The 13,854-nt window shown below is 33.9% G+C and overlaps 1 protein-coding gene across 2 annotated transcripts in view; it reads right to left on the bottom strand.

The window, feature by feature from the left end:
* Positions 1-13,854, bottom strand: part of SLC4A10 (solute carrier family 4 member 10) — a 212,320-nt gene that overhangs the window by 124,428 nt on the left and 74,038 nt on the right. For both annotated transcript variants that reach the window (XM_058549098.1, XM_058549099.1), the window contains exons 4-5: positions 13,187-13,325; positions 3,007-3,167 (exon numbers count right to left, since the gene is read on the bottom strand). In XM_058549098.1, coding sequence (XP_058405081.1) covers positions 3,007-3,167; positions 13,187-13,325 — 300 coding nt within the window. The remainder of the gene's footprint in view (positions 1-3,006; positions 3,168-13,186; positions 13,326-13,854) is intronic.

Below are 13,854 nucleotides of genomic sequence, written 5' to 3'. Positions count from 1 at the left end.
ATATCACTTTCTGTTTATCTGTTTATAAAATGGGGGAAATAGCCTCCTTCCTTCTTCATAAGGTTGCTGTGATAATAAAATATAATACTGCATATGAAAATATTCCACAAAGTTAGAAGTCTTAAAAATGTAAAGCAGGGACCGAACCAGTGGCGTAGTGGTTAAGTTTGCATGCCCCGCTTCAGCGGCCAGGGGTTCACGGGTTCGGATCCCAGGTGCGGACCCTAGCACCGCTTATCAAGCCATGGGATGGCAGGTGTCAAACATATAAAGTAGAGGAAGACGGGCACGGATGTTAGCCCACGGCCAATCCTCCTCAGCAAAAAGAGGAGGATTGGCAACAGATGTTAGCTCAGGGCTAACCTTCCTCACACACAATACAAATGTAAAGCATACTTATTTATTGCACACTTTGTAATACAGTTCAATTGTCACAAAGTAAAAATAGCAGTAAGTAAACAATAAGAAAATAATTACAACTCATAGGGAGAAAATGTTTTAATGAGATTTTATTAAGGGCAGAAATAAATACCTTTCGATTAAATAAGTCAAATTAAAATTACTCTAAGAGGGGGAATCTCTTCATTAATAATTGAAAGGGAATCTAAGTAGTAATGATCAACACAAGTATTTGTAATATATTTTTCTAGGTGGTGTCAGCTCTAAACTACTGACATCTTCTGAATGGCATTTTACAAACCTCTCTACACTGAAAATGAGACATTCAAGTTGAGCTACTTTGGAGACAAAGATACAGACTAATTAGAAGAGCAGAAAGAACACTAAAAAGCTATCTGGGGTACTGAGACTTCCACTGAACTACTTTCATTTGTAAGGTTAGACTTAGAAAATGCAATTTGCTTTAAAAAGCTAGATTTAACACAGATAAGAACCTTCACATATTCTACAGTATTGAGCTTGGGGAAGAGGGCAGGGTTAGGGAAAGGAAGCAAAATTTAAATAATAACACAGAGCTGAGCTGATAAAATGAACAACAGAGTTTTAGTCAAATTAATGGGAGAAGATTTCCTGGTAGGAATAAATTCTTAAAGAAAGCATTAGAAATTACATGCTTTAAAAAAATGTAAAGCCTGGTAAAACTATGAAGGGTATTTTCTGAGGCTGATTTTGCCAGGTTGAGGAATTTGACAGCTTCATTATATGTAGCCAAACCCAAACTCATTTGGATTAATCCATTTTCAAAGATAATGCCATTACTGACGTAAGTAGCAGAAATAAACTCCTTATTTTGGGCAAGACCTTTAACCTTCTGAATCTCAGTTTCTTTATTTATGAAGTAAGGATAACAATAATAACTCTAAGCCCCAAGTTTGTTTTGAGTATCAAAAAAGATAGTGTAGAATTACTAAAAAGAGCTTCCTAAACTGCAAAGTACTGTGAAAAGCCCAGTCATTTGATTCTTAATTAAAACATAAAAATGTTTATTGGGTATCAGTAGGACTCGATAACGTAAAGCTAAGAAATTGAGTTGGATAGCTGCGATTCCAGCATTCTCAGGAAGTTTGATAATTTCTAAGTTAACCATTCTCTTTGTCTTCATTTGGTGTGACTTCTTACTGTATGCTGTGTTCTTCTGAAAGCTATACTGTATTTAACTTTATATGGTCTTTTAGGCCCTAGTTATGGGTTTTAAAGGTTAACCTCTTTATAGATGTTGTATGAAACTTAGAGGAGGAAGGCTTATCTTTCTCATTTTTTTGTTTTTGCTTAATATTGTGAGCCAAGATATCTTTCCATACTTACTTTTCTTTTCACACATATCGCAGTGTACGCATGCCTGTAAGTACCAATGACCAAATAAATGATATTTAAAGTAATCAAACTGCCATTAAAATTTGAGCAACAGCCACTTCAAGCCGTTTCTTTCTTCAGATGGTAGTTGTGGTGAAACAGAAGGAACACAGGCTTTAAAGTCAGAGGCCCTTGGCTATGAAAGTTTCAGAGTTTCTATTTTCTCATTGAAAAATTCAAATGACACTTCATGAGGCTGTTCTGAAGATTAAATTAGGTATGTTATTTTTCTAATACAATTGTCTCTCACTTAAGTGGTCAAGAAACACACACAGAGTTTTGGTTGCTTTTTTTTCCTTCTCTACAATATAATTAAGACATTGAAGTCTCCCTTTAGTCTTTCTACTTCACAAATAAATTCTACATGAAATTGCTTTTATTTTTTTTTCCAAGATAGAAATTTCTAAAAACTGCCTGAGTTCTTGCTTGGTTTTTATTTAAAAATAAAAACCTCCATTAATCATTTCATTTATGCTCTTACAAATTTCATTTCTGTGTTTTTGTATTATTTTTTTACTAAAATGTGTTTGTCTTCCAGATCAAAAGATACAGGAATTCTTTGCCTCTATTTCTAGAGTAACAGTAAGATGCTTCCTAAATGTAACTGCCTGTGTTATACAGCCACACTAGGCTTCTAATACAAATCATTCATCCCAGGGCTAGTCATAGTGTTAAATTATAAACTAATCTCAACTGCATCACTTCCAGAGGAAGTGGTATCCTCTGGAATTCAAGAGTTTTAATTCAGTTTTTAAAAAATAGTCATACCTTTCTGTTCTATTCTAAACTAACATTTTTCCTATTTTTTGAAATTTTTTCATTTGGTTATTTCATGTATTTGAATGTTGAAATAATCAGTCTCTAGCTTTATGAAGTTCTTTTCCTTCAATTTTCTAATGGTGACAATCTAATTAAATATGACAGTGAAAAACAATAAATACTAAATGGGAGTCAGGACATCTAGGTTCTTATTCTAGACTTGCCACTGACAACTTAGACCATATTTCTCTGAGATTCGACTTCTTTTACCTTAAAAAAAGGCGAAGGAGAAAATCATTCTTCAGGTCTCATACATTGATCATGAGAATTAATTTTTCAGAAGTTACACATGTAGAGAATTATAAGGAAAAGGGAATAACAAAAATCAACTGTACCCATGAGAGTGAAATAGACTACAGGGAAAAAAAGACACACCTGCAATTTCTTCTAAAGTGTTGGCATGCATGTCCAGCAACACAGTTCCATTCAAAATACAGCTTCTCAACTCAAACAAGCTGTGCAATGAAAGCGTAGCCACATAAGGCTTGCTCCACCTTTCTCCTCCGTCTTCTACATCTTCTTCAAACTTCAACCACCTACACAGATAAATATTATCAGCACATTGAATACTATATTATACATGAATGACTCTTTATCCCAAAAAGAAAAGGTAGAAATAGAAAGATACATTGCTTCTTGGTTTCACGGGTTTTGAAAGTAAGTAAAAGCTAGTCCAAGTCATTTGGTTTACTTCATTTTAATTCCATTTAACAAGCATTTTTTCTGTCATTGAAAGATATACTGGAAACAAATACAAATTCAAATTTTATTTTTACTAGTTTGTCTAGCTCTGAAAAAATATTTTAAAATAAATGTTTAATCAGTGGTCCCAGTGAATCTGTTGTAGAACTAATAAAGAGAGTATACTGCGTGGAGAGATAATGGTAATTAAAAAACATGCAAAAGAAAATGAAAGAATACTCATTTTTCTGTAGTGGCGGGACCTTAAATCTGAATATTTGAGTCTCTTGATAATTTTTCCATTTGATTTTTAGGGAGGCTAGTATAATTTGGGGCCTATTTTATAGAAAAAATACTCATTAGGCTTCTTTGAATGAAATATAGTGATTGTAATCACTTCCTGGGGACTAAATCTATAAGAACTGGGCTCAGCCCCCACTTCCTGGGCCTTCCCGCCAGAGATAGAGAGCAGGAGAAGAACCGTGATATCATGGTGCCAAATGGGAGACCACTGCCTTCTTGGAGTGAAATGAATAGTAATATCTGAGATTGTTTCTAAGTAAGATAAATGGAAGGAATAAAGAGAAACCAATGATTTTACTGCTCTGGCACAAGCACTAAAGCTCTTATTCTTTTAGGGACTTGCCCTCTAATCTTAATAGATAACCAGTTTAATTCCACCATTTCTAATGAATCCTAGCCTAAATCACCTTTCCTCCTCGTATTCCCTGCCATTTTCCTCGTTCCTTCTCTCCTTAGTCATTTTTGTCCTAACTTCCTCTTTCCATGCAACATTACTCAAATTATCTATATATTATATTACTGTTGCATGTAACCAAATGATCCAATTCGAACAGAGGACAAATATGTTGCAGTAACTAGTTAAGGAATCAGCGGATCTGCCAAAAATAACTAACCAAAAGGGCTAGTGAGAAGGATTAACGTGCAGAGTTCCAAGAAAGATAAAGACAGCAATGGATCTGTCCTCAGTGTTCAGCAAGCAAAAAGCTGTCAGGAAGTGAAAAGGAAACCAATAGGGAAGAAGAGCCGTGCCTGCCGAGAGTTCACAGAAAGGGAAGAGTAACTATGCCTATGATAAATTTACAGAACATTGGAAGGTTGAAAAAACTTACATTTAAGCCCCAAATTACTGACAGTATCTCTTCAGTGCTGGCAATTTTATAGAATATTTTTGTCTACCCAGTTGGGAATTTTTCATATTAGTGATTCTTAATGTTTTTCAGCCCTTAACAGGGCCATAATACTTCATAAATCATGTGATGGTCATTAGTATTGTTCATGAACTATACTAGTTCTCCCTCTTTTCCTAGTAAAAAGTAGGAAATCACTACCTAGCTCTCTTTTAACTGAGGTCGTGTAACTGTTGACTAGTTCCGGACAATGAATTGTGAGCAGAAATTATGTGTATCACTTCCAGACTGGAGTATTTAATTGCCAGGATAAGCAATGTTCAATACGGAGGCTACTCTATCAGCAGGAGTCTCTAAGTAACTACAAAGAACAGATGTGTATCATGTCCTCCATGATGGAATGTATCATGAGCCACAAATAAGCCTTTGTGATTTTAAGTTATTGAGATTGTAAGATATTTTTTCTAACATAATTTAGCCTGTCCCAACTGTTACAGATCACAATTTTAGCTATTCATACCAGCACCAAAATCCTAATTAGAATTAATGAGGACAGTGAATATGATTTTAACAAATATAAGAAATTAATATTTCTTGCCAGATATAAAAGTAAGGTCATGGTCACACTATGAATGTCAGTATCTCAAAAGATCAACTTCTCAGCGGACATTTTGAGATAGGATAGTATTGTGGAAAATGTCTTGGACTAGTTGGGAATAAAAAGAAATCTAGGTTTTGTCCCTACTCCCTAGCTAAATTGCCATATGACCAAGAGAAAGTCTTTTAACATCTCTGGGCCACAGTCTTCTCATCTGTAAAATAATGAGACAAACTCAACACAGTAAAAATTTGTCCAAGATCACCAAGCCAGGGACCTTGTCAAAACAGATTCAACTTCAAGTTGTTCTTGTTTTTCTCTGGAGTCTGTGCCCATTTTCCACCATAATACAATTACTACAGTTGAATTTATGGACTTTTTCAGCTTGAATATCTTATGCTAATGCCTATAGTGGATACAACTGATTTAACATTTGATTTTTATCCTCCTCTGGAAAAAATCTCAAGTTGAAAAATGTTCTCTGTTCTCTCGTTCTCTTTTTACATTATCCACAGACATGGCACCAAGAGAATGGATATAACTTTTATTGAATCTTCTATCACTTTATATACTACTCACGAATGATGTGGTTTTCAGACAAAAAAGGGCAAAAGAAGGGAGTCTATACAGCAGCACTCATGCTTGTGTTATTTTGACTGAAGAACCTTGTTAGATTTGAAATCTAGTTTCCAGTCTATTGGGTAGTAAAGAAGACTCAGGGTTACGAAAGGGTATAATAATGTTTGAGTGACTATAGGTTTCTCTTAATTGGAAAATGTCCTCACTTAATATTTCTGGAGCTATAATACTTTCTGTCATCCTTATATATGAAATTGCTTCAAAATGTAGTATTTAAAAATTTTACTCAGGTAAGAAATCCTGAAAAGTGTGTTTATACATTACAAAAATTATATAGTTTCTTAATTATTTAAGTATAAATCTATAAACTGACCCATACAATAATATTGTTTGCAAGCTGTGATAACACTAATAATAAATTCATTTTTAAAATAGTCATGGGCTTCCGGATCTACATAAGATGATCAAACCCTTTCTTATAAGGAAATTTATAATTTAATTTTACTTCCAGATAACAGTGAAGATGATTAAATAAGTAACAAAGCATCTACATCATTTTATCTTGGCTCCTTTGAAAGTAAAAATTTAAATTTTAAGAACCTGCGAAGATGGGGGGGCAGGTGTAGTTCTATGCATTTTTATCCCTTGCACAGATTCAGTAAGCACTACCACAATCAAGATACAAAACTGTTCCAACACCACAAAAGAACTCTCTCATGCTACACCTTTATATTCGCAATCCTCACTCTGTTTCTGTCCCATCAATCACTAACCTGTTCTTCGTCACTATAGTTCTTTCATTTTGAAGATGTTATATAAATAGAATCATATAGTTTGCAACCCAAGATTGACATTTTTCACTAAGCATAATGCCCTTGAAATCCATTCAAGTTGTTGTATATATATCAATAGTTTGTTCCTTTTTATTGCTGAATTGTATTTCATTGTATGGATGTACCAGACTTTGTTTAATCATTCACCCACTGAAAGATATTTGGGCTGTTTACAGCTTTTGCTATTATAAATAAAGCTGCTACAAACATTCATGTAGAGGTTTTTGAACATAAGTTTTCATTTCTCTGGGATAAATGCCCAAGATGGTGATTGCTGGGTCATATAGTAAATGCATGTTTAGTTTTATAAGAAACTGTCCAACTGTTTTCTAGAGCAGCTCTATCATTTTACTTTCATACCAGCAATGGATGAGAGATCCAGTGTCTCTACATCCTCACCAGAATTTGCTATTATGACTACTTTTTCATTTTAGTTTTTCTCCTAGTTGTACAATGATATCTCATAGTGGTTTTAATTTGCATTTCCTTAATGACTAACAATGTTGAACATCTTTTTATGTATTTATTTGCCATATGTATCTACTCTTTAGTGAAAATTCTGTTTGTGTTTTTGCCTATTTTTCTAATTGATCTGTTTGTTTTCATACTGTTGAACTTGGAGAGTTCTTTATATATTCTAGATATAATATTTTTGTCATATATATGGTTTGGAAATTTTTCTCCCTATCTGTAGCTTGTCTTTTCATCCTCTTGCATAGCACAAAAATTTTTAATTTAGGTAAAGTCCAACTTACGAATATTTTCTTTTATGGATTGTATTTTTGGTTTCATATCTAAAATCTCATTATCTAGCCCTAGGTCCTGAAGATTTTCTCCTATGTTTTCTCTAAAATTTTCATAGCTATATGTTTTACATTTATGATTTATTTTCAATTAATTTTTGTGTGTACTGTGAGGTTTAGATTGAGGTTAATTTTTTTTACCTATGGATGTCTAATTGTTCCAGTACTATTTGTTGAAGAGAGAATTTTTCCTTCATTTAATAGCTTTTGCCCTTTGTCAAAACTCAGTAGCTGTACTTGTGTTGGTCTTTCTCAGTTCCCTATTCTGTTCCATTGATCTGTGTGTCTATCTGAAAAGACATTTTAAAAACAAATCCAAAAGGTATATTCCTTCTTTTGGAATAAGTTCCTTCAAACTCGGGGCTTAGTCTTTTAGAAAAAAAGAATGAAGTCTCTAGGAGTTCCAAGTAGTTTGGTAGTTAAGATGACCAAATATAACTTAATGCATGGATGGTTTGATACAGCCACAGGTTTTATGAGCATTACGGGAGAAGGCAGAAGATACTTTCCATAAAAGGGAACCCATAATTACAAATATCAAGTTACTAAACATTTCAAGATTCAGTGGTTTATGCCAGCTCCAGAATGATGCCAAAAGCTTTGAGATACATAAATGAATATTTTTAAAAGATGACATTAAAAATAATATATATATACATAAATACATAGGTATATCTCTGTTTTCTGTTTTTTCATTCTATTTCATACTTCAAAGCTAGAAATTAACAGGTCGGGGAACACACCAAATCCTGTTTCAAGATTTGTAGTCACTGAATATACCGTCAGTTGCAAAATGCCTGATTGCGGTTAATGACCTAAAGTGCTGCAATTTATTCCAGTTTCCAAATAAACTCAGCTGACATTTGTTTGAATAGCAAACCAAAGCAAACAAAAGTCTCACAGGCATGAAAGAAAAGTGAAGGACAATGAAAAAAATCAAAATTGTAGGTCAGTTCCATGTCATTTTCTATGGGGGAGGGGTGGATTTAAACTCTGAGGAGATTATTTTCATTTCCTTCAATCTGTCTGGATCTGTTTTCATCCATGACTAACACATTGGAATCTCTTTCTACTAAACAACAACAACATAATATAAGTGTTTCATGAATTCTTTCAGGATTAAGTTGATGATAATCTCCTCTACAATACTCATATTAAAAATCTACAAAATAAAATTCTTCTGCAAATTAGAAATAGATGTTTCGCATAGAATTTAACTCTTTCTGTTTATCCTATTCCCACTAATTCAGTTTAACTTTTCTAAGACTTTTTATTCTCTAATTCTATCCAGATAGGAAGTAAAGGAGTTACTATATTATTCAAAATTATAGCCTTGGAGGAAATCATGGATTCTCAAAAGAAAACATTCTCTTTTCGGTGGAGTTGGGAATACGGAGGGTAGAGGGAAGACATGGTTAGGGTGGGGGCTAGAGAATAACATAGGTAATCATAAAGTGCCTACTTTAAGAGGAAAGGGGAAATGAAATATATCCAAACCTAGAGTTTACTGACATTAGCTGTTCTTAATCCATATTATCTTCACATCTCACATTGTACTGAAAAATCCTGGTGACTTGAACCTTTACTAATTTTGAATATCAAATGCATTTACAGCATCAATAAAATTGTTTTGATGTAATAATCCTTTTCCACACTACCATGTTTGTATCAGAGGCCTAACTGCTACCCCCTGCTTTGCCTCTTCTGAGCTTATTTGTGGAAAGCACTTTTAAAGGGCAATCACAGTGAGTCAAGCATGTTGTCTCCACAATTGCACAGCTGTGGTATCTTCACGCACTTTTCTGTTAATAATGTTACATGTTATTTATAAGCAGGACATTATAATTGCGTTGATTTCATTAGCCCTTGTCATATGGCATCTTTTAGGGTTTTTAAAAGCGAACAGCTGGTTTTCACAAACATTTATTAAATAATTATGATTCAAAAATTTAGCTTCAAAATCTAAAACTTTGCTCAAGTTCTACTTGGCAGCAACAGTGGGCATGAATTATTCAAGATGTGATTTGTGACAGGTGCAATGTGCTGATAAAATATCCTTTTTATTTCTACGATTAGGGTAGAAAATTATTAATCCCTCCTGGAATACTAATCAAAAGAAAGAAGCACTTCAAATGGTTATGCTAATAATTTATTAGAATTAAATCTCATTTGAAAAATCAAATAGAGTCATGAATTAACTAAAATTAGCCTTTTCAGATGAACTAGGGCAACTAGAACAAAATTACTTCTGCCACTTTAAAAAGCACCACATTTCTATGTCTTCAATAAATACGTTCTGTTCTTCCCCGACGTATTGTATCTCAGCCAAAATTCATCTACCCTCCTCTTCAATGTCTGTTACTATTTTGATTGCTCATCAGATGTCTCCCTGAACCTCAAACAGCTGCACCATGCATAAGGTTCCAGAAGCATGGCTAAGAACATAGATCTTATCTACTAATATTCGAGAATACTAATAATTAACTGGATCATCACTTTTATTCTTTATAAATAAACAGCAATACATTTTGAGGGTTTTGGATAAACATGTTGTTCAAGTTAATCCATTAGAGCACGATAAAATCCCACCCGCTCAACTGTGACAGAGTGAAAGACTAGATTCTACTACTGCTCTGTCACCTCCTAGATCTATGGGAGCGGGCAAGTTACAGGAAGTTACTGGTTAAAAGGACAGATCATTATCTGATCTGGAAGGTGAAAAATCATCAATCATTTTAAGAACAAGGGAGTTACTTGTGCCAAAACACATAATCCAATCTTACTTCTCAGTTCTATTATCTAGGATGAGAGTAAAGAAACATGAAATGCTTCCAAAAAGTACTTCTCAGCAATAAAGAGACTCTAAGTAGCCAGAGTGGTCTAGTCATCACAACCACCACATCTCCTTCCTTCAAGTCATCCAGAAACACCTATTTCTCATAACCAGTTGAAGATTGATGCTTCTAGCCTTAAACAGGGAAGTTTGCACTTTAAATTCTCATCAACAACTCTTTAATCATGAAAGAGCAAAAGTTATATCACTAATTTGTAGAGAAGATTATCATATATTGTTTTTCTATCATCAGATAAAGAAGATGAGTACATATATTATGTATTTTTAAAACTCCAAAGTACTTAGTTTTTGATGCAATTAGAAGAAAAAAGTAAGGTAGAAGATTCTTAATCTTAAAATTTATCAGGTTATATGAAAACTATTTCAAATTTGGTTCTATATTTAAAATAGTATAATAGAAAGCATCATAAGGAAAATGACTAATTTATGTAAATTATTTCATTCAAAAAGATAATTCACACAGAATAACATAACACCAATTTAAGGAATTATAAAAAGGCAAATAAAGAAAATAATGAATGATTTGACATAACACAGGTAAATGAAATGAGCAGTTTTCTCACAAGAATAAAATGAAAACATATGAAAAGATGTTCAGTCTTACTAATAATTAAAGAAATGCAAATTCAAACAATGAGATTTATTTTTCATGTATAAAATTAGCAAAAAGTTTTAAACGTTTGAAAAGTTAGTGTGGTAAGGGTTTGGGGGAAATAAGCACTCTCATACACTGTTGATAGAAGTGTAAATTACCCAAACATTTTATGAAGGCAATTTTGCAATACCTATCAAGGTAAAAAAAGTCTGCTTTCATTGGTACATAAGTTCCACTGTTAGAAGTTCACCCTACATAAATACCTACAAAATAATGTCAAAACTCATGTGTAAATAATCACTGCAGCCATGTTTATAGCAAAAAAATAGAACAACATAAATCCCCATAAATACTGGCTAAATAAATAAAAGTCCATCCATATAATTAAATGTAATGCAGTCATTAAAAAGATATCAGTCTGGGGCTGGCCTGGTGGCACAGTGGTTAAGTACACGCACTCCACCTTGGCGGTCCAGGGTTCGCAGGTTCAGATCCCAGGCATGGACCTACACACTGCTCATCATGCCATGCTGTGGCGGCATCCCATATACAAAATAGAGGAAGATTGGCACAGATGTTAGCTCAGAGACAATCTTCCTCAAGTAAAAAGAGGAAGATTGGCAACAGATGTTAGCTCAGGGCCAATCTTCCTCACCAAAAAGAAAAAGATAGTCTGTATTGATAATATGGAAAATATTCCAAATATATTATGAAGTGAAAAAAGTAAGGCATAAATACTATATATAAACCCTATTGTATAAATTTTACAAAGGGCATACATTTACATGCAGACCTAGGCATTAAATTTTTTATAAAAAGATACATAGGAAACTATTAACAGTGATTACCTTTTAGGAGAGGTACTGTGAACAATAGTAGAAGAATACTTTTGCTTTTCTATCTTTCTATACTTTTTGAATTTTAAATATTGACAGTTTTATTTATCTTTTAATGCTAACAGAGATGAACTAGGTGATAGCAATTTTGATTTTCTTCTATTTACTTTTAATACCTTTTAAATAAAAGAGAGCTATAAAGACCACTCAAAATAAATCAAACAAGAATTAACTAAACCAGTATTATTCATAATATTATCATGATTGAACATTTAATTCCACACTAACTCAGAGTAGAGTTAAGGCAATGATTAAATGTGGCCACAAGATTAATATGATCCAATGGAGTACTGTGGCTTTCGGAAGGCTGTTGCAATCTGAGGGCCATTGATAAATAGGCCTGACAGACAGAAAGAATTTCTAACAATTAGAGCTGTGTGGCCACAGAAGGGATAGCCTAACAAAACTGTCAAACCTGTGTCAGTGGATGTGTTCAAGTGCATCCTGCTCCCTCTACCAAGAATACTGCCTTTCTGCTTTTCTTCCTAGCTAACTCCAACTCACCCTTCAAGAGTCAGCTCAGGAATCACCTCCTCCAGGAAAGCTATCTTGATCCCTTCTCCTTCATCCTTGTGGTTTAGATCTTTGTAGTCCCCAAACCAAACACATTGGTGTGACATCACCTGGCAGCTTAATAGAAATGCAGGATCTGAGGCTCTACGCCTGAGGCCTACTGAATCCACATTTCAACAAGATCCCAGGTGATTTGTATTCGCATTAATCTTTGGGAAGCAGCAGGTAAATGACAACCCTGTGCATACCTGTATCACAGCATTCATTATACAGTATTTACAACTTTGTTTGCTTGTCTAAATCCCACATCAGAGTATGAGATTGTTAAAGGCAAGATCTAAGATTTCTTGTTGTTATTGTTCTATATCCATTGCACCTGGTACATAATGTATACTCCATAAATGTTTGTTAAATAAATGAGCTAATGAGCAAGAATGAATAAAGGGAAAGCAAACACAAAATTTAGTTTATTACTCTTTTATAGCAGTTCATCAATTATATGGCAAAATAGAAATATTAATTACAAATGACAGAAAAAAGTAATTTCGAAAAAGTTATTTTGAAAAATCACTGTTTAAATGTACATAGATCCTAGAAATACATTACAAAATATTTTTTATCCTCATCAAATAGTACATGAAATCAGGACTACACCTAAAGCCTCTTACCATGATGTTTGCCCTTTCTTTAAAAAAAGCCCCACACTCAAATTATCATATAATATCACTAGTTTGGGCACAAGCCAGCTGTTAAAAAGATAGAAATAAATTACTTTTAGATTTCTATTGTTTTCCTGATGACACACAAATTATGCTACCGTTTATCTCTAAGACTGCAGCTGTTGCTGGCTCTGTGTCACTGTTTACTATAATTACTGCCTTCAGATTTCATTCTGACCCATATCCCATTATAGGATATGCCCAGGCCAGAGGAGCAATTTCAGAAATCAGCAGCACTGATGGGTGTTTGCAAAACCATGGCATTAGAAATCTCTTTTTCTAATAGCATGAAAATTCTTTGGTATACCTTTACTCTTCAACAAAAATCCTCACCTGGCTGTTTCTCGCCACTCAGCATCCTCACCTTCACGCCAGCAAATCTCATCCAGTTCTGTGAAAAGGTCATGAGGAATGTGCTCCTCATCATCATCCTCAGTTCCAAGAATAAACTGTACCCGCTGTGACGGCGTGTCTATGGAAAATCAGAGACATGAACATGCATTACCACGACTTCAAGCTTAAAATGTCCCAGTCATCGCCTTCAACACCGCTCCAAACTCACACCTCCCCTGCCCCCCACTGCAACTCTCACCCACGATAGGCTAGGGAAATTAAAACTAAATTTAGCATTACATTAAGTCTAGCATAATTTGGAAGCATAAATGTGTAAAATGTAAATAGATAATGTGTATATATTATCAAAAATAAAATTAAATGTGGTGATTATTTTGGATTATTTATAACACTCATCATGGAAACTATTTCTATTTCTCACACACACATACACATTTTCTCTCATCATATATGCTATATTTTATGGTAATATTCAGAAGAGCAGACTATGATAAAATTCACTTATACAAAAACTATGCTGAATATAATTTATCAAAGAAGCACAAGAGAGTGATGTGATGCTTATTTGTGATGCTTCTTTGTAGTCACACCCTCGTCCCTCCCCTAATCCCTGGCAATCACTAATCTGGTCTCCACTGCTATAGTTT

This window comes from Diceros bicornis, chromosome 10 (genome assembly GCF_020826845.1).
Source record: "Diceros bicornis minor isolate mBicDic1 chromosome 10, mDicBic1.mat.cur, whole genome shotgun sequence".
Taxonomy (NCBI): domain Eukaryota; kingdom Metazoa; phylum Chordata; class Mammalia; order Perissodactyla; family Rhinocerotidae; genus Diceros; species Diceros bicornis.
This window is presented reverse-complemented; position numbering and strand designations above follow the sequence as displayed.